The following is a 22827-nucleotide window of genomic DNA, read 5'->3' on the forward strand; positions in this document are numbered from 1 at the left end:
ATATGCTGGCATTCTGGTTTCCCACACTTACTTAATTGTTCGGAGGAAGAAAATGGAAAATTTTAGAACTAGAATATTGCTAACTGTGAGACTGGAACTGACAAAGTACTCTCCACTCCTTTTCTGAATAACGCTTTGATTTCTTATGTTGAAAAACATCTAGTTTGGATGTGAATCTGGTTGGAATAAATAACCCCATTCAATCTCTATTTGTAGCTTTTAATTCCATCACAAGGCTTATATGGGGCAGTGATTTCAAGATGGATTTTATTGCATTTTAGTTGTTTGCCAAATGAGTGGAATATTTGCCAATTCATTTGTCAAAGCTTCATAGAGGGATTCAACTACCTGTTTAAATCTGTTGTGCTTGTATTATTTTCATCCAGAATTCTCTACTATTTTACTTGTTTCATAGATTACGGTATTTTAGATGCAACCATATACTTTAACCAAGAAACAAAAGGACTCATTCAACCCATAATTGGAAAAGGCAGAGCTGGGGTTGACAGGAGAAACATTAGGGAAACTCGGATTTCTTAGAAAAAAGGTGTATCTTACTTCACTGTCCTCAATTAACATGTGAACTCAAAAGAGATGAAGTTGGATCCATTGCAACAGACAATAGTGCTCTTTTTTATGTTGACCTGAGAGTATTGCCATTTTTCTAATCTAGAGAGGCACATCAGACCCTGTGCAACTGGATCTTTGCACATTGCAGTTATTTATTTATTTTAGAAAAACAAATAAAATAATAAGTCCCATGGGTTCTTTTCAACAATACTTCTCCAGTATTTGTCTTTTTGAGTGTCTCTCTTTTGATGGCAATGGTTCTTGAGTCTGCATGCAAAGACAAGAAGAAAAAAGAGAAGAAAACACACTTGTTTTGCTCACTTTTTTATTTTCTTGGAAATGCACACGTATTCCCTCTTTCCTTTATTAGGGTGAGAATATCTGAATCCAGATTATCTGCTTTGAACTGGACTATGTGGCAGTGTAGACTCATATGAGAATCTCGATTTTGTGTGGTGGCGTAGAGGGAGCCGTAGGCTTTCAGCTGGATTATATGGCAGTGTGGACTCATGTGGTCCAGTCCAGGGCAGATAACGTGGATTATCTGCAGTATAATACCATATGTGTGATTTTACAGAGGCCACAATGGAGAATCTGCATTTTATGTGGCAGCATAGAAGGGGCTGTGGCTTTGAACTGGATTATATGTCAGTGTGGACTCATATAACCCAGTTCATAGGAGCCCCCGGTGGTGCTGTGGGTTAAACCCTTGTGCTTGCAGGACTGAAGATGGACAGCTCACAGGTTCGAATCCGGTGAGAGCACAGATGAGCTCCCTCTGTCAACTCCAGCTTCCCATGTGGAGACATGAGAGAAGCCTCCCACAAGGATGGTAAAACATTAAAATATCTTGGTGTCTCCTGGGTAACGTCCTTGCAGACAGCCAATTCTCTCACACCAGAAGTGACTTGCAGTTTCTCAAGTTACTCCTGACATATAATGTGGATATGTGCAATTTCAAAAAGACCATGATGGAGAATCTGGATTTTATATGGCAGCAGAGAAGGCGCTGTAGGCTCTAAACTAGATTATATGTCAGTGTGGACTCATATAATCCAGTTCAAAGCAGATAATGTGGATTATTTGATTATTGTCTTTAATAATATAATACAGTATATTGTATATACCTATAATATTTATAATATTATAATGTAATTCAATATACTAGTAATAATAATACAATATTATAATTATAATTATATATTTACATTACATGTAATATTACTAATAATTTTACAATATGATGGTATAGTGCAATATAGTAATATATAATACTGATATTGTACTATGCTAATAATATAATATATTGTATGAAATTATATATTGTAAGCTGCTCTGAGTCCCCTTCGGGGTTTTTGTTTTTTTGTTGTTTTTTTTTGTCGTGTCAGGAGCAACCGCTTCTGTTGTGAGAGAATTGGCTGTCTGCAAGGACGTTGCCCAGGGGACGCCTGGATGATTTTTGATGTTTTATCATCCTTGTGGGAGACTTCTCTCATGTCCCCGCATGAGGAGCTGGAGCTAATAGAGGGAGCTCATCCGCCTCTCCCCGGATTCGAACCTGCGACCTGTCGGTCTTCAGTCCTGCTGGCACAGTGCTTTACCCCACTGCGCCACCCGGGGCTCCTTCGGGGTGAGAAGGGTGGCATAGAAATGCCATAAATACATAAATAAATATGATCCAGTTCAAAACTGTATCATCTGCTGTGATAATCTGGATTATATGGTAGTGTAGATCTAGCCTCAGTGCAAGTCTATGAATGTGATGCCTGAGAATCGTTTTTGAGTTCCTTGTAAAGAAATAACATTCCCCGGGACAGGACATTACTATTTAAACCACCCTAAATTTGGAGTCCTGTCTATTCCCACATTCCCAATTTAGCAAGTTGCTTTTAAATTAAACAGTGTGTAATATCTTCCATAGATTATTTACTGATCCCTGTTGGTTCTTGTCAGTACTTTTTTCCTCCCTTGTGAAAGCATTATTTTTTTTAGAAGTTTCATGTTTTTCAGAGGAAAGCTGAGGCTACAACATCGCTGAGTTCTTCAGTTAGAAAATAACTTTAAACTATTTGTTTTACCATCATATTATTTTCTTCCTTATTGAAAATAATGGATATAATTAAAGTTCCTGATCCGACACCAACTCCTAACTGGACTTTCAGCCAGTGCAAACTCCTTTGGATCTTTCAACCATTTCCTTCACCAGACAGGGATATCTTTCATGGGAGGAAAATGCAGAGTCATGTTTAGGAATTCAGATGGGAAAGGAAACTTACTGTGCCTTGTTCGCTCCGTAGGTAATTTTCCAATAAGATGCACCACAGGAATATAATTGGCATCAGACCACTGAGTGAATTGACAAACAGTCTTTCCTACTACATCCTTGATGCAATGCTCCTGAGGTCTAACCACCTGTAGCCTTAGAGATGGGTACGACTATTAATACTAATACTAATACTAATACTAATAATAATACTTCATTTATATTCCGCCCTTTTCACCCCGAAGGGGACTCAGGGCGGATCACAAGTACACATGCACGGCAAACATTCAATGCTATTTGTATAGATAGTATATTTCATTTGTACATCAGAGCAACCCCTAATTCTTCTTATCCACTATCATGAAGATTTATTCAGTTGTGTAATTGTCTTTTTAGCTTACTAGACATGAAGTAAGGCAAGGGGCTATGTAGAGCCATGGTGCTCAGTTATTTATTTATTTAGGGTGTTTTTACCCTGCCCTTCTCAACTCCCTAGGGCAGTAGTTCTCAACCTGGGGGTCGGGACCCTGGGGGGGTTGCAAGGGGGTGTCGGAGGGGTCGCCAAAGACCATCAGAAAAGACAGTATCTTCTGTTGGTCATGGGGGTTGTGTGTTGAATGCTTGGGCCAATTCTATCATTGGTGAGGTTCAGAATGCTCTTTGATTGTAGGTGAACTATAAATCCCAGCCACTACAACTACCAAATGTCAAAGTCTGTTTTCCCCAATCTCCACCAGTGTTCACATTTGGGCATATTGAGTATTCATGCTAAGTTTGGTCCAGATCCATCATTGTTTGAGTCAGGCCCGTAGCCAGGAATTCGATTCGGGGGGGGGGGGGGCTGAATTATTTTCAGGGGGGGGTCTACCCTAACAAACCTTTTGTATCATTACCGCAATACCCCCATGAATATGGGATATATTGAGTATGGTGATCAGATCATGATATGAATAAACATAACAGTTTAAATAATGGACCAGTAAGGCCTTTTCGCGAACCACGAAGAGAATTTCGGGGGGGGGGGCTGAAGCCTCTCAAGCCCCCCCCCCCCCCGGCTACATGCCTGGTTTGAGTCCACAGTGCTCTCTGGGTGTAGGTGAACTACAACTCCAAAACTCAAGGTCAATGCCCACCAAACCCTTCCAGTCTTTTCTGTTGGTCATAGGAGTTCTGTGTGCCAAGTTTGGTTCAATTGCATCGTTGGTGGAGTTCAGAATGCTCTTTGTAGGTGAACCCTAATATATCCCAGCAACTACAACTCCCAAATGATAAAATCAATCTCCCTCAACCCCATCAGCATTCAAATTTGGGTGTATTGGGTATTTGTGCCAAATTTGGTCCAGTGCATGAAAATACATCCTGCATATCAGATATTTACATTAGAATTTATCACAGTAGCAAAATTACAGTTATGAAGTAGCAACGAAAATGTTATGGTTGGGGGTCACCACAACATGAGGAAATGTATTAAGGGGTTGTGGCATTAGGAAGGTTGAGAAACACTGTCCTAGGGGTTTTGTTTTTTAATTGGAAGAAACTTTTATTTACTGTATTGTAAGTAAAACCATGTCTTTAGAAACATTTTGGTCATTCCAAAGGGGAAAAAATTAAGGCTTTTCGAAATCATTCGAAGTTTCTATTTTTTCCCTCCTAGAAAAAACAAAAATGTATACATTTTGAGACCCAAATAGTCTAAAAACGAACACTGATGCCACCAAGGACTTCCTCCCACAGTTTTTTTTTTTTTGGGCTCCATTCTCATGCACTTGGGAAACGGAGCCCCACAGGAGTCTTTCAGCGGCTATCAGACGGCGTAAGGGCACTTTGTCCGAGACTCCGTGGCGCTTCATTTCCCAAGCACATGGAAACGGAGCCTGAAGATCTCTATCAGGAGTCAGGTGTTAATCAACTCCTAATATGGAAAAACATGGTAAAGCAAAAGAAAGTTAGGGGAAGATGGTGAAAGGATGTGGGATGGATGGCTATCCCTTAATATGGGGAAAAACAGGAGAAAACGGTGCAAGATGGTTCCCTCCCCTTTCTCCCTGACCATCTGATGAGGTCCCAAGATAGCAATGAAGTGTACACTGTGCTTCTTGTTTGGTATGACTGGTAAGCCACATCAGAGAACTGGCACAATGTTTGCAGAAAACTATTCAGTAAAATTGCCCCATTAAAAATGCTCTCTCTTGGGAAAAGCTGTTGGAATTTGTCAGAATATCTGTCTGAGGCATATGTGTATTTTATAGTGGCATCAAGATTTTAAATTCGAGTCAAGATCTTTGGCTTGAAACAAAAAAGTTCCACTTCTTTTTTTCCCTTTTTTAAAAAAATAGACACTTAATTGTAGCAGAAATTGCACGCCCTGATGAATAAGAAGGAAGAAATGACGTGACTTGTTTTTAAGCATTGGTTACGGGAACCCAGAAAATATATTTGCTTTAGTACTGTTTTGCTCTTGTTGCTGGTGTTCTACACTTGGGGAAAAGAACCCCTTACCTTTCTCAAATCTTGCCAAAACGAATTAAAAAATAAAAGCTGACATGCCAAGACACCTAAGAACCGCTTTTACCAGGGCTAGATTTGAACAAATTGAATCCATGGAAAGACACGGCAGATTCAATCACATCCCATATGAAGAAAGACTATGTATCTGTGGTGCCCCTGAAGTCGAAAATCTGAACCACACTTTACATCACTGCAATCTATATGAAAAACAAAGGAAACTATACTTATGGCCTTTTATTTGCAATAAAACAAATGCAGCGGGCGGCCAAAACTTCATTTTTGTTGGCTGGTTATAACTCAATTCAAGGTGCAGGTGCTCACCTACAAAACCCTAAACGGTTTGGAACCCGCCTATCTGCGTGACCGCATCTCCGTATATGAACCCACACAATCCCTCTGTTCATCTGGAGAGGCCCTGCTCACGATCCCACCGGCGTTGCAAGCACGTTTGGTGGGGACGAGGGACAGGGCCTTCTCTCTGGTGGCCCCCCAACTCTGGAACACCCTCCCCAAGGACATCAGACAAGCCCCTATGTTGGCAGTCGTTAGGAAGAGCTTGAAGACTTGGCTATTCCGGTGTGCCTTTCCAGAATAGGAAACCCTAGCAACACGTCCCAGAAGCACTTTATTAGAGATTTAAGATTGTCCGCACATTGCACTTACCCAAATGTCCTATATCCCACTTGTCATATTCAGCACTTTTAATCTGTACCCACTACATTTGGCCCAGCCTTAGTTTTTACTGTGCTATGGTGTACTGTTTTTACTGTTTATCGTTATTGCTTTAATGTTTTGATTTGCTTTATGGTTTATGTGTATTTGTTATATTGTTGTTTTATCGAGGCCTTGGCCTTTGTAAGCCGCATCGAGTCCTTCGGGAGATGCTAGCGGGGTACAAATAAAGATAATAATAATAATAATAATAATAATAATAATAATAATAATTTGACAGCCAGAGTTCTCTGGATAGCAAATATACACAGACTGAAATAACTAGAGATATTTGTGAAAGCTACTGAACAAATTTGAGAGCACAAGGCCAGGTGGACCTTGTCAGAGTCATCATAAGGTGGATTTCATATATTCTTCGGTTCCATGTGTCATTCTATCCAGAATACTTTGGGGAAAACACTTGGACTTTAATTCCCTATGGGAACCTGCCAAGGCATGGACCACAATGTGGCACTTAGAGTGGAAAACCTGGTGTTTTTTGGTTGGACTTTTGGTAGTTTTCTTACAAGGATGAAAACTAGCAAAATCAACTCCCCTGACTCAAAAGTCAAAGTAAAATAGACAGCAAATAACAGGAAGCTCAAAATAGGAGTATAAAGAAAGAAGAAACAAGCTGGATTTTTTTTTTTTTTGCACTTTATCTGCCAACAAACGTGCTAAAGATTGCATAGAGCATGATTTCTACATCAGGATTCCTTGGAAACCCTCACATTCAGTGAGAATTTGTTAGGGATTCTGTGAAAGATCATGATTTTTAATAATAAACATTTGTTGAGTTGTAGATAAAATAATTGGTATATAATTGTTTTGCTGATACCTGAAAATACACAACATTACTAGTCAAAACTTGAAAGAGGAAACTGCTGTTGAAAATAAGGGATGATACTTGTGTAGAGAGAAAAACTGGACTGAGAGGGAGAAGATGTCTACTTTGTATGAACATTGGTGTATGCACACATATTTCAACAATGACAACAAAGTTATCCAAACTGCCATATAAGATAGCCCAGTCCTCTGCTATAGTTCATGCATTGCTTTGTTTTCTAATTTAAAAAAAACACCTCAATGTTTTTGGTCCCGAAGTCTTGCATCAGATTCCTTGCATCATTGTACGAGGGGCTGTTGATAACTCTTTGGCTTTACCCAGAAAGAAACAAGATAGGGAGATGAAACTTTACATTTATTCCACATACTCTCCACTGATATCAACACACTTCTTACATTGGTATTCCAAGTTCTGTAAGCCTTGCAAAAAGATGGATTTCGGTTGTGCATAAAACCAGTCAACTGTAGCAGCCATGGCATCAGAAATGGTGTGAAATTGGCTACCCTTGAGGTGTTTGTTCAGGTTTCGAAACAGATGATAGTCGGAGGGTGCTTGATCCGATGAATAAGGTGGGTGGTCAACCATCTGGAAGCCTAGCTCCTCCAGTTTTGCCATGGTCGCTTGTGCAGTGTGAACGGAGGCTTTGTCTTGCAGGAACAAGATTCCTTTGGACAGCTTGCCGTGCCTTTTGGCCTTCAGAACTGCCTTCAGTTGGTTCAAAAGTTCAGTGTAATACCTTCCATTGATGGTGGAACCATTTTGAAGGTAGTCCAATAGCAGCACACCCTCCTTATCCCAGAACACAGACGCCATCACTTTAGTGGCTGATTTTTGCACACTGAACTTCTTTGGATGTGGAGAACCACTGAGCTATGCGTTACCCGAGATTCATTAGAGTGCTTTTGGAGAAGGAAGAAGATGGAGAGACAGCATGCCTGATTTCCAGGCGTCTATTCCTATCTCTGCAGAGTATAGGGTGTTCAGCAAACAAGGGGCTGACACGTTGGAAGTCTGAATTGCTTCAGTATTTATAGCATAATATCAACCTTTCCACACATGCGCAGAAAGAGTCTGACATTTACACAATACAATTATTAACAGGTGTTTCCATATATAGTTCCCAAAAACATCTTTATCAGGTCTTGGCAGCCACGTTATGAACCCAAACATCTGCTTCATTATGTAACTTATCCCAACCTTCACCCGTTACCCTAAGATGACTCTTATATGTTCAATTCCTTAAATCTCTAATTGAATAACTTTTATATGCTTATAACATAAGATTTGATCAAGGCAATCTCCTTTAGTTAATTCAGCCTTAATAACTTCATTATAACTTATTTCTTAATATGAAGATCATGAAGCAAATTACTTAGGATAAAGCTTTTCTGAAATTGCCTGCTATTTACATTAAGTGGTCAGAGGATGGCGCTCTCTCACCATATGACCTTAGATGTTCCAAGTCTTGGATCGATAATATTGATCTCTTTGTCCTGCCAAACATCTCTTGTTGACTTCATATCTAAGTAAACATCGACTACAGCAAACAGTTCTGACTGACCAAGGTCCAGAGACGATCAATAACACCTGTAGGTTTCTCATGTTTGCAAATTCACTCATTAGAAATGGTCTTTTCCTTTCAAAGGATCAGGTAAGAACCTAAATCTTCTATTTTATTCTAAATTATTATGATTTCCCTTTATTATTATTTTATTTTCTCCTAACAGCTGCCACAGTGCCTCCACTCTTTTGACTGCTCCTTGGTTTCAGGGTCATACAAATAAATCCAGGTGTCATCCATAGTGACCAGTCAATCCAGGAAGTTCTATCAGTCTGGAAACGCTGACAAGTGGACCGGAAAGTTTTCACTCGCATGTTTTTCTGATCTGTTGTCAAACATTTGGGGATCCAGTTTACAGAGAGCTTCTCCATGTTCAAATGTTAATGGATAATGAGACAAACACATTCATGAGAAATCCCCATGATGTCTGCCATTCCTTTAGCTGAAATTCGCCAATTCTCCAGCATGAGGTTTGCACAGCATCGATGATCACCGGAACAACAACCACTCTCGGTCATCCAGGACATTCCTCATCATTGGTGCTGAAGTGGCCTGTTTTAAATTTGGCAACCCGGTTCTTAACTGTAGAATATGAAGGGCATTGAGTCCCCCAATGTCTGAGACATATCACTATAAATATCCTTCACGGACTTTCCTTGCAGAAACAAGAATTTGCTGTGAATATCGCCCTAGACTCCGCCATTTTGTTTTCCCACGTGCCAAGATCACTGTTGTCATAAGCTACAAACACAAAATTTTGAAAACATATATTAGACACATAAGACTTTCATGTGATGTAATATTCATTACCATAGAAGCAAGACAAGAACACAAAGCCAAAGACTTATCAGCAGCCCCTCGTATATTGTACTTGCAGAAGGAAATAGTAGAGAAACCGAGAGATTATATTCCATGAGAAATTTGGAACAGTTTCTCTATGGTACTTCTAAAGGTGAGAGTGACAGGTTGAATGGGGAGGAGGACAGTTTAGAATACCTCAGTTGTCATGTTCAGGTCTTAAGATTTCCCTTGCAGCGGAGCAGACTTCTTATGGCAGTTTGGCTTCAGAGACTTGTGGAATCTGAAGAATTCCTGGATGCTATGGGGGTGGGTTTTCTAGTGCATGGAAGTAATGATACCTTTCCTTGTGTGCATGTGCATTTAGGAGAAAATATATATATATATATATATATATATATATATATATATATATATATAAGCTGTCCCCTGCCACGTGTTGCTGTGGCCAAGTCTGGTGATCTTGAAAATAAAGTAATGAGAAAGTGTTGGTTTCTAAAATATGATATTTCTTTATGCTTGTCGGTAAACAGTATTTTTTTTGTTGTTTCTTTGTCAATATTGATGTAGAGATTGTCTGGTTTGCCTCCTCTGGAACATGCAACATATCATTGTCCTTTAGGGGTCCCTTTCAAATCTATGATACTATATCTCTCTCTGTGTGTGAATCATATCTATCTATCTATATGGCTGAATGGCTCTTTGTCAGGAGGGCTTTGTTTATGTTTTCTTGCCCTGGTGAAGGGAGCTGGACTGGATAGCTTTAAGGCAGCATTTCTGAACCTGGGGGTAGGACCCCCGGGGGGTTGTGAGGGGGTGTCAGAAGGGCCGTCTAAGACCACCAAAAAACACAGTATTTTCTATTGGTCATGATGGGTTCAGTGTGGGAAGTTTGCCACAATTCTGTCATTGGTGGGATTCAGAATGCTCTTTGAATGTTGGTGAACTATAAATCCCAGCAACTACTGTACAATTCCCAAATGTCAAGGTGCATTTCCTTCAAACCTCGTCTGTGTTAATAATTGGGTATATGGAGTATTCATGCCAAGTTTGATCCAGATCCTTCATTGCTTGAGTCCACAGTGCTCTCTGGTTTTAGGTGAACTACAACTCCCAAACTCAAGGTCAATGCCCACCAAACTCTAGTGTTTTCTGTTGGTCATGGGAGTTCGGTGTGCCATGTTTGGTTCAATTCCATCATTGATTGGGTTCAGAATGCTCTTTGATTGTAGGTTAACTATAAATCCCAGCGATTACAACTCCCAAATGACCAAATCAATGTTTTTAGTGATGGTCACTCCTTGGGTTAGTAGGTGTTTTGTGTCCAAATTTGGTGTCAATTCGTCCAGTAGTTTTTGAGTTCTGTTAATCCCACAAATGAACATTACATTCATATATATATATATATATATATATATATATATATAAATTCTTGAACACCACCTGGAACTGTTAAAGTTGCAGACAATTTATAAGAACTGCAGACAAATAAAAAGACATAATATCCCAAAAATGCAGCGTTCAGATCTATTTTTTGAGCTTCCTATGTAGAGCATTCTTTGCCTTTCTGCCCTGGGGGCGTATCTGCCTAGCCTTGCCGTCTGCATACCACCTGCAGGAGAAATGCACAAGGTCTTTCACATAACGTCAGAAATGACCCCTTACACATCCTGCCCGATCATCTGAAAAGAAGCTATTTATGAAGGCTTCGTGTTCATTCTGGATAAGCAGCTCAATAGAAATGTCTCTCGTAAGCTGTTTGCTTTCATTATGTCTCTCGCCCAGTCAAGTAAAGAAATCTCTCTTTTTGGCAGGTTAACAGGGTGGGAAGTGGGTAATTCCATTGTCTCGGTGGACATTAGTGTATTATATGTCTGGTTCCCCATACAATAAAGTGAGACAGCATAGAAAACCCTTTGTTTACAAATTCAATATCAAAAGAATAGGGCTGAATGACAATGTAAAGGACTTGAATTGGCCCATTTATACTTCTATTTCTAAGTTTTCTTGTTGTTCCCTCCAGCGTAGAAGTTCCACACATCACTAGGAAAACTTGTCTGAACTCTACAGCTTTGGCTTTAAGATCTCATTCACATAACCCTGGAGCTTAGAAGCTACTGTATATTCCGGCATATAAGATGACTGGGCATATAAGACGACCCCCAACTTTTCCAGTTAAAATATAGAGTGTGGGATATACTCGCCATATAAGACAGTTCCCGCCAAAATGGAACTGTAGAGGAAAGTCTGCTGAACAAGCCAGTACCTGCCACATACCAGTACTGCCATCTGTTGAGGAGTTACGAAGGTGGAGGCATTACTTTTCATTCAACCCTTGTACTACAAAAACATTGTTTGCACTCACTGCATCTAAAGCATAGCTGCCTTCTGCCGTATTCTGCTTTATAATTCTTAGACTCTTCAAACTTTTTAAAGTATATTGATATAATAAAAACATGATTATTTGTTTTAGCACCTTGTAAAGATGCTGCTGGAAAGGAAGGCTTTACATTTGAGAATAGACCCCAAAATACTGGCAAAGTGAATTCTGCCGGTATTTATTTATTTTATTTGTATACAGCCTTTCTCAGCCTTTTGGTGACTCAAGGCGGTTTACAGTCAATAAGTAATATATGTAATATCAAAATGCACATAAAAACATTAAATACAATATAAAACCACAACAGAAATAATAAGCAACAGCCAGGATGCATGTGGTTTTAAAGTCTCTTCCTCAATCCCCTTCCTCCTCTTAGCTTGCTGAGGGGGGGAGAAGCACCAAGATTTCCTCCTCCTCCTCCTGAGGTGGCAGGCAGATGTCGTAAGCAACAGCCAGGATTCATGTGTTTTTAACGTCTCTTCCTCAATCCCCTTCCTCCTCTTAGCTTGCTTGGGGGGGTGGGGAGCAGCAGGATTACCTCCTTCTCCTCCTGAGGTGGCAGGCAGATGTCGTAAGCAACAGCCAGGATGCAGGTGTTTTTAAAGTCTCTTCCTCAATCCCTTTCCTCCTCTTAGCTGGCTTTGGGGGCGTGGGGTGGGGGGTGGGGGAGAGAAGCACTTCCTTTGATCTGTGATTAAAAGATGTGAATGTTAGTCATTTCTCTGTGTGTTCCTTTTAGGGTTGCCACTGACCACAATGTTGACAACACGACTGGCATCCTGAAAGAGTGGCTGAAGAATGTGCAAAAACTGTATCACTACGTGGAGTGGAGGCCAATGGAGGAGCCCCAGTAAGTCCTGGATCAGTTAAGATTTTTCTAGTAAAAAGAGTGCAGCAAAAGTAAATGTGTTAAAAATTTGAACCATGACCCCACCAGCAGTTTAAGGGCAGGATACTCTGCTCTGTCAATGTTGAGATTAATTTCACAGTTCAGCAGCAGATCAGCTGCCCAACTTCAGCGCTTTGCAGTAGCTTCTTCCTGCACAGTATTTTCAGTCAACTGCTCCCACAGCCTGCAGTCACTCTGGAACCTTTTACAAACACTTGAGCACATGCCCGGCCATTGTCAGTTTTACCCAGTCTAGATGATATTACAGACTTACCACAGCACACAGTTATATCTTGTCTTAGCAGACAGGTTCTTTTAATTACACATATAGCCTTCGACGAACAACATCACAGCACAAGGAGAGAAATACACTGTACATGACTTCCTTATATACAATTCATTCACACATAGCAATCACTGATTGGTTCCCAACTCATTAACTTAACTCAGACCCAGGATTACATCATTCACAATCACCTGGACTAGGCCAGAACACATTCCCCAAATGAAGTTCTATATACAGTTAATGCATGACTCAGCATTTCCAATACAAGCCCATTAGCAGTGCATGACTCAGCTATATTACATTACAATACATTGTAAAACCTGACAGTCAAGCTATTGTAAGAGTTTTCCTGCCTATCTGGTCCTGCCCTGCTTGTTCTGCCAAAGAGGAGGGGATGCGATGGAATGCAGTCAAGAGTTTTGCTGGGAAAGGGGGTTGTGAAGAGAGGCAAAGGCCTCACCTACACTGAATGCAGTTTGAAACTAGCTTTAAACTGCAGCTGTTAAGCACTGAACTCCCACGAAAGTGCTCACCATCCCGTTGCTTGCAGTGGGAGCTCTTGCTTGGAGATACAGTAGACTCAATTAACTAGCACCCATGGATTGGGAGGTGCCAGATGAATGTTGTTTCTGGTTGCTACAATTTAAAATAAGTCTATCACAAGTGAGATTGGCGGGGACGAGGAGCAGGACCTTCTCAGTGGTGGCCCCTCACCTATGGAATTCACTCCCCGGGGAAATTAGATCAGCGACATCCCTCCTTTCCTTTAGAAGGAAATTAAAAACATGGATTTGAGACCAGGCGTTTGGGCAATCTGGCAGATAAATAAAGGACTACGACGACGGATAGGAATAGACAATGTGGAATGAAGTATGGACTCTGAGTTGGCGAACGCTGAGCATGAGATTGGTTTATTGATTGTGATATATATTGATTGTTTTTAATTGTTTTAATTGTTATAACTGTTTAACTGCTGTTTTTATACGTTTTTGTATTATTGTGTAGGCATCGAATTGTGCCTGTTTGTAAGCCGCCCTGAGTCCCCCCTCGGGGGTTGAGAAGGGCGGGGTAGAAGTACACGAAATAAATAAATAATACTATACCCCTTACTATATCAACTCTGTATTGACTTCATATTAATATTGAAACACATTAATTTATTTTATTGAGTCATCAGCAACCAGTCAATTATATTACATTTCTAACAGAACAAAGCAAGCAAACATACAAAATACAAAAATACAAAATACAGAATACAAAATTTGTGAGTTTGGTAGTTGATTAAATGTCCTTTGACCAGTATCTGGCCACTTGGAGTGCTTCTGGTGTTGCTGCAAGAAGGTCCTCCATTGTGCATGTAGCAGGGCTCAGGTTGCATTGCAGCAGGTGGTTAGTGGTTTGCTCTTCTCCACATTCACATGTCGAGGATTCCACTTTGTAGCCCCATTTCTGAAGGTTGGCTCTGCATCTCGTGGTGCCAGAGCGCAGTCTCCTCAGCGCCTTCCAAGTCGCCCAGTCTTCTGTGTGCCCAGGGGGGAGTCTCTCATCTGGTATCAGCCATTGGTTGAGGTTCTGGATTTGAGCCTGCCACTTTTGGACTCTTGCTTGCTGAGGTGTTCCAGCGAGTGTCTCTGTAGATCTTAGAAAACTATTTCTAGATTTAAGTCGTTGACGTCCTGGCTGATACCCAAACAGGGGATGAGCTGGAGATGTCTCTGCCTTGGTCCTTTTACTATTGGCTGCTACTTCCTGGTGGATGTCAGGTGGTGCAATGCCGGCTAAACAGTGTAATTTCTCCAGTGGTGTAGGGCGCAGACACCCCGTGATAATGCGGCATGTCTCATTAAGAGCCACATCCACTGTTTTAGTGTGGTGAGATGTCAGCTCACGATAGCTGGGCTCAATGATGACACGAGACTTCCATCATAATCAAACAAAGAACTTTACTATCAGATACTAAGACACAAAAAAGCCGGGATTGCCTGGTCGCAGCAGGCGATCCCTTATATACACTCCCACCAGTTCAAAACGTGAACTCCCGCCAAACCCAAAACCCCGCGCAAAAGCTTCCCGCCACCAGACAACTGCCTCCCTCCAAGGCCACCAGCTGCAGATTCCTTATCGGGGCAAAACGTCAGGAGTCTAGTTTTCGGCGCCAAAGTTTGGGCTCCGGAAACTGGATCCTGACAGTGAGATGTGTTCCACACTGGGCATGCATACTCAGCAGCAGAGTAGCACAGCGCAAGGGCAGATGTCTTCACTGTATCTGGTTGTGATCCCCAGGTTGTGCCAGTCAGCTTTCGTATGATATTGTTTCTAGCACCCACTTTTTGCTTGATGTTTAGGCAGTGCTTCTTGTAGGTAAGAGCATTAATTAACACATTAATTAAAAGCAACTAAATTAAATTAATTAACACATTAATTAAACGCAACTAAAGGTGAATAAAGATGAAGTTACACCATTTTCTTGTATTATAAAAATAGCTTTGTGAATGTAGTGTGCAATTTTAATTAATTTCTTTGTCTGTTGCTTGAGTTCAGTTCACTGAGAGCGTGCTGTATCCTGCTTTTGTACATGGAGGTTTTTCCATTTAATGCTATCATTGCTTTAAAAAAAAAACCTCACCCAAAACAAAACAAAAATCCTAAGTCTTCTCTGCCAAATGTCCTAATCCCTTTAAAAGCAATATAAACTAGAGTGTAGTGTCTTTACACTAGGGTGTCCTCCTGGACTCATCACTGTTGCTTGAAGCTCAGGCGTCGGCGGTGGCTGGGAGGGCCTTCGCACAATTAAGACTCGTGCGCCAACTGCAACCATACCTCGTGAAGGCGGATCAGGCCAGGGTGGTCCACGCCTTAGTCACTTCCAGATTGGACTACTGTAATGCACTCTACGTGGGGCTGCCCTTGAAAACGGCCCGGAAATTTCAATTGGTCCAACGGGCGACGGCCAGATTGTTAACTGGTGCTCCTTACAGGGAGAGGTCAACCCTCCTGTTTAAGGAGCTCCACTGGCTGCCATTCATTTTCCGGTCCCAATCCAAGGTGCAGGTGCTTACCTACACAGCCCTAAACGGTTTGGGACCCACCTACCTGCATGACCACATCTCTGTGTACGAACCCACACGATCTCTTCGTTCATCTGGAGAGGCCCTGCTCACGATCCCACCAGCATCGCAAGCGCGATTGGTGGGAACAAGGGATAGGGCTTTCTCGGTGGTGGCCCCTCGACTCTGGAACTCTCTCCCTAAGGACATCAGGCAGGCTCCTTCGCTAGCAATCTTTAGGACGAGCCTGAAAACGTGGTTGTTCTAGTGTTCCTTTCCAGAATAAGGAAACTCCTAGCATTATGTCCCAACGCGCTTTATCAGAGATCTAGGATATCTGCATGCCAATCCCCCTCCAAACACCCCACCTTGTCATGCCCAGCACTTTTAATTTTAATTATTACATTTGGCCCGGCCATTGTTTTTAATTGCGTCATTGGGTGTTGTTAATGTTATTGCTTTGTTTTTTGAGTTGTTGTGTTGTTGTTGTTGCTGCTGTTTTTATTGTTGTATTTGGGCTCGGCCTCTTGTAAGTCGCTCCGAGTCCCTCGGGAGATGGTAGCGGGGTACAAATAAAGGATTATTATTATTATTATTATTATTATTATTATTATTATTACATCTTTGTATGAGCGAATTCTATGTGCAAAATAATTTATGTGAATGCGGTGTTATGCAAGTTTAGAGGTCTAGGCTATGGAGCCTTTAAAAAAAATGATAAACACTGTTCCCTGTAATGCCCAGCACACGTGTTGGCCAGGAAATGGAGTGATGCTGCGTGTTCCACTAAGTCCTGGGCACACATGCCAGGAATAAATTTCAGTGTGTTTTTCTTTACTCAGAGCTTTCTTTCACATTTTCTACTCTTACCCTTTTGGGGCACTTGAGGTGACTAAGCTGTATTTGCTTCCTTCTCCTTCCCCTTCCCTTTTAAAAGCAAAATTTTAACATCAGAAAGTAAATAATACTGATGACAGTATTTATTTTATTTATTTTATTTTTTGCAGGTCTTACCCTGAGGAAATTGGGCCTAAACATTGGCCAAACTCCAGGTTTGCCCATGTGATGAAGCTGAGGCAGGCTGCTCTGAGAACTGCAAAGGAAAAGTGGTCTGACTATATTATGGTAAAGACCGATCTAGAACAGGATCGAATGTAGCTCAGTTGAAGTCATAGCCCACTAATCAACCAATCTGGATCACTTTTCCAAGCCACTATAAAAATACCTGAATGTTTCTGCTCGTATTTGAATAAATCCAGAAACTTCATTCCATCTCAATGGTAAACATCCTAGTATATAGCATCACTTTTTGGAATGTGCAAATAAGTAAATCCAACATTTACCAGTATTTGTACTTGGCTTTGGTACAGTGTACATTTTGGTTAGCTTAATGTTGTGGATTATGATGGAAATCTCCATTTATTTTGCACAGTTTCCTACATGGCAAGAACTGAAGATGCGTAACACTCCTGATCCAGTCTTATTTATGGAACATCTACATAACCGTTGTCAAGATTGTTTCATTTTTCCCCTCTTTCTAGTTTATAGATGCTGATAATTTTCTGACCAACCCAGATGTGCTGAATCTCATGATAGCTGAGAACAAGACCATTGTAGCACCAATGCTTGAATCTCGCAATCTTTACTCTAACTTCTGGTGTGGAATGACACCTCAGGCAAGTGATTACTTATTGCCACAGCCCAAATTGTATAACATTTCAGATGTCAATGAATAAATGCAGGTAGCTCCTTTCCTCACAGTATTCTAGTGTAATCATTGGTAGTGGTGGGAAAAGCAAGCACAAGAACGAATGAATCATAGAATCTTAGAATCAAAGAATTGGAAGAGACCTCATGGGCCATCCAGTCCAACCCCCTGCCAAGAAGCAGGAATATTGCATTCAAATCACCCCTGACAGATGGCCATCCAGCCTCTGTTTAAAAGCTTCCAAAGAAGGAGCCTCCACCACACTCCGGGGCAGAGAGTTCCACTGCTGAACGGCTCTCACAGTCACAGTCAGAATGAATGTGCTCTGTGAATATACAGTTCAGGCTCAGAAATACCCAGAGATTTATCAAAACCTCTTTATATAGGATCCAAGACTTTGAGGGTCCTTCTACAAATGCCTAACAACCCAGAAGAAACCAGGATAAAAAGGAGGGTAGCTTCAGATCACAATTCAGAGTGCTGGTTTTAACCTTTAAAGCCCTAAATAGTTCTGGCCCAGATTAACTGTCCGAACGTATTTCCTGTTACGAACCATCACTAAGCTTAAGATCGTCAGGAGAGGCCCTGCTCTCGATTCCACCACTTTCGCAAATGCGGTTGGTGGGGACAAGAGACAGGGCCTTCTTGGCAGTGGCCCCCCGTCTGTGGAACTCTCTCCCTAAGGACATCAGGTTGGCCACCTCCTTCCTGTCCTTTAGAAGACAACTGAAGACTTGGCTTTGGGACCAGGCGTTCAATTAGTGGACAGTGGTAATTGGCAAGAAAACTTAGGATATCTGCGACATTGGATTTACCCTGATTTGGACTTGGTTTTAATTGGCATGTTCAATTTATTGTTTAATGAATTTGTATAATGTTTTTAATGATTTTTACTGTTTTAAATATAATGTTTGATTGTTTATATGCTGATAGCATCATATGATGCTTGTGTGAGGCCGCCCTGAGTCCTCCTTTGGGGGGAGAAGGGTGGGATAGAAATGCATGAAACAAATAATAAATCTATACACATACCGTATATACTCGAGTATAAGCCGACTCAAATATGAGCCGAGGCACCTATTTTTACCACAAAAAAACCTGGGAAAACGTATTGACTCGAGTATAAACCGAGGGTGGGAAATGCAGGCGTTATTGGTAAATTTCAAAATAAAAATAGATAACCAATAACATTACATTAGTTGAGGCATCAGGAGGTAAAATGTTTTTTAATATTTACATAAGACTGTAATTTGAGATAAGACTGCCCAACTCTGGTTAAATCATTATTCTAACCTTTAATATAAACATACTTACGTATCCTTCCAACAATAATAAAGAGAGTAAAATAATAAATATAATAATAATAATAGAGTAAAATAATGAAATTGCAATTATAACAATAATAATAGAGTAAAATAATAAATGCAATAAAATAAATTTAATGATAATAATAGAGTAAAATAATAGATGTAATAATAATAGGGTAAAATACTGTAAATGTAATAATAATAAATAGTGTAAAATAAATGTAATAAAATAATGCTAATAACAAAGAAAAATAATAAATTACCTTGACTCCAGTATAAGCCGAAGGGAGCTTTTTCAGCCTAAAAAAGGGGCTGAAAAACTAAGCTTATACTCGAGTATATACAGTAATAAAAGTGAAAATCTGTATGTGGCACAGATGTCTGTTCACACAGACAGCCTCCAGCCTCCACAAATAGGTATTGCTTCCAGTGCTAAGAAGACAGCAAATCACTCTCTCGAAGGACATTGCAGGCTATAGCAAGCACAACCCAGTGTTCCTTTCTCTCTTCATTTGCATGACCCCACCCACTGATTCTCCCTTATCCCATTCCAACCCTTTCCTTTGGCACACAGCAGAGGAAGTGATCAGCAACTGAACATACTGGAGAGGTTTGGAGAGAATTCACAATGATTTATAGGAGTTGTAGGGACTGGGATGCATAGTTCACCTGCAATCTAAGAGCACTCTGAACTGCACCAATGATGGACCTGGAACTCACTTGGCACACAGACCCACCAGGGGCAATTGTCCATACTTGCAAAGTTTAGGGGTAATTACCCTGAGAGTTGTAGTTCACCCTTATCTAGAGAACAGTGAACTCAGCCAACGATGGTTCGGGACCAAACTTGGCACACAGAACCAACATGGCCAATTGTGCATATTGGCTGAGCTTGGGGGATGATTGCCCTGGGAATCTGGGAGTTGTAGTTCACTCTTACCTAGATATCACTGAACTCAGCTGCTGTTGGATCTGGACCAAACTTGGCACACAGATCCAACATGGCCAACTTTTAAGTAATGGCAGGGTTTGGGAATGACTGACCCACAATTCTGGAAATTGTAGTTCACCCACATCCTTATGCATTTTCTAATGGGAGCATTAATTAAAAAACAAAAAGACTGTTTTTTAAAAAATAAATAGCATTACACATTACCAAACTGATATTACCAAACTTCACAAAACAAACAATGCTTTCTCAAATAACCTGGCCACCGCTGGGTCCCCAAACTAGTAAATAAATAAATAGCATTTGGAGGAAGGGTGGGCGGAATCCGGTTAATAGCTGAAAAACACGTGTTTAAAAGGTGCACTTAAAATCTGAATCCACCCCAAAAAATGTGCACCTTCGCATGACTGTATATCCCAACAGTCATGGAAAACATATGACTTCGTTCTGAGCCCTTACAGTATATGTTACACCACCATGAGTGGGATTGTCAATATTTTGATGAGGAAATGTAGAAAATTCTGAAGTGAGTTGTGGACTGCAAACTCCCTTTCTCATATGAAAGAGTACAATATTTCCCCTTTGTCACTCCTTCGCTTTCCAAATTACATTTCCAGTCCAGTGACTTCACTCTGCTGTTGATGACTTTCCTTTTCTGGGAATTAAGTTCTGGTGCACAGACTGAGATCAGCATGCAGCTGGAGCAGCAATGTTACTGTTTTGTTTGAGGTCTATTCATTAACTTTGTTTGCACATGTGTTCTCGAAGGATTTCATAGCAGGAATCACTGATGTGAGTATTTCGGGCTGTTTCCAGAACCTCTGAGGATTCCATGGAACATGGCTATATAGCCTGAAAAATTCACAGCAACCATTTTGCACAGCTTGCACATTTTTCTGGGTTTATACTTTAGGAAAGTGGTAGCAACTCCCTGCAAGTCTCTAGTATCTGACTAGTAGCAAGCCAACTAGAGCAGGAGTCTTCAAACCTTTTAAAGAGAGGGCCAGGTCACAGTCCCTCAAACTGTTGGAGGGCCAGATTATAATTTGGAAAAAAAAAACATGAATGAATTCCTATGCACACTGCACATATTTTCTTTGTACTGCAAAAATCACTTAAAACAATACAATAATTAAAATGAAGACCAACTTTAACAAATATAAACTTATTAGTATTTCAATGGAAAGTGTGGGCCTGCTTTTGGCTGATGAGATAGGATTGTTGTTGCTGTTGTGTGTTTTCAAGTCATTTCAGACTTAGGTTGACCCTGAGCGAGGGCCGGGTAAATGACCTTGGAGGGCCGTATCTGGCCCCTGGGCCTTAGTTTGAGGACCTCTGAACTAGAGCAATAAAGAGTGTGGACACCTTTCTTCTCCATAAGGAGATGGCACTCAAACTCTGTTTGTTTAGTGACTCAGACTTTGGAATGATCTTCAGAACCACCTCTGTGTGCCATGCTATTCTCAAATCTCAGCAGAAACTTCCGGAAAGCTGTTTTTTTCCAGTGTGGACACTGAGGCAATTGTTTCCATCAATAAAAGTCATTTGTGAAGAAGAGAAAGTCTATTAGCATTGCAGAGGAGGGCAGAGGATTTATAATAATAATAATAATAATAATACCGTATATACTCAAATATAAGCCGAGGCACCTAATTTTACCACAAAAAAACTGGGAAAATGTATTGACTCAAGTATAAGTTGAGGGTGGAAAATGCAGCAGCTACTAGTAAATTTCAAAATAAAACTAGATACCAATAAAATTATATTAATTTAGGCATTAGTAGGTTAAATGTTTTTGAATATTTACATAAAACTGTAATTCAAGATAAGACTGTCCAACTCTGATTAAACCATTATTCTAATCTTCTTCAATGTAAATATGCTTACATGTCCTCCAATAATAATAGAGAAAAATAATAATAATAATAGAGTAAAATAATAAATGTAATAATAACAACAATAATAAAATAATAAATGTAATAATAATAATAGAGTAAAATAATAAATGTAATAATAAAAATAATAATAAATGTAATAATAATAACAACAACAAAGTAAAATAATAAATAACATTGACTCGAATATAAGCTGAGGGAGACTTTTTCAGCCTAAAAAAAGGACTGAAAAAATAGGCTTATACTCGAGTATATACAGTAATTTATTTCTAGACCACCCTCTCTCTCTGGAGGGACTGGACATTACTGGGCATTAGGGTATTCTGTTATTCAGGTTTCCCCTTATCCTAGTCAAACAGCCCCAGGAAAGTTTCCAGGAAGCTGTAAAAGATAGGTGAAGATCGTATTTGTGGTATTCTTTCTTGCTTTTAAAAATAGTGTTTCAGGTTCACTTTACCTCAAATACTGGGATTTATTTCGTCCTTGATTAATAGGTTTGATTCATTCCTGACAAACGAATGACATACAAACACCGACTTCATAGTTTGTTCACTGTCTTGGTCTACAATAAGGCGGTTGTCCTCTCTGAGATTTTAGAATATGTGTTGTTTAGCTCTTTGTGGATGGATCTGAGACAGGTGCTTTTTGCAATTGAACTGTCTTTTGTTATTTTCTCATCAGCCTAAATTAAATTGCTAGTCCCAGCTAGAGTAGCCTCATTGAATCAAAATGGTTTATATAAGTATTAATTTGTTATTCATCAGTTGATCCAAGCTATCTTGGTCAACAGTTTTTCATGGTATCAGTAATTTGCTGTATTTATCTCAAATGTTTATACTTGCTTTCGGAACAGGAACGGGAACCTTTTTTCTGCAGTAATCTCTGGATTAAATAAATTAAATACATTAAATATATATATATATATATATAAATGTAATGTTCATTTGTGGGATTAACAGAACTCAAAAACCAGTGGGTGAATTGACACCAAATTTGGACAGCATACACCTAACAACCCAATGTATGTCCTTCACTCAAAAGAATTTGATTCGTCATTTCGGAGTTATAGTTCTTGGGATTTATAGTTAATCTACAATCAAAGAGCATT

The 22827-nt window shown here is 40.1% G+C and overlaps 1 protein-coding gene across 1 annotated transcript in view; it reads left to right on the forward strand.

The window, feature by feature from the left end:
- COLGALT2 (collagen beta(1-O)galactosyltransferase 2) overlaps positions 1-22827 on the forward strand; it is a 74573-nt gene that overhangs the window by 24385 nt on the left and 27361 nt on the right. The window contains exons 2-4 of the mRNA XM_067467612.1: positions 12378-12488; positions 16868-16985; positions 17402-17536. Coding sequence (XP_067323713.1) covers positions 12378-12488; positions 16868-16985; positions 17402-17536 — 364 coding nt within the window. The remainder of the gene's footprint in view (positions 1-12377; positions 12489-16867; positions 16986-17401; positions 17537-22827) is intronic.

The sequence above is a fragment of the Anolis sagrei genome, chromosome 4 (assembly GCF_037176765.1).
Source record: "Anolis sagrei isolate rAnoSag1 chromosome 4, rAnoSag1.mat, whole genome shotgun sequence".
Taxonomy (NCBI): Eukaryota; Metazoa; Chordata; class Lepidosauria; order Squamata; family Dactyloidae; genus Anolis; species Anolis sagrei.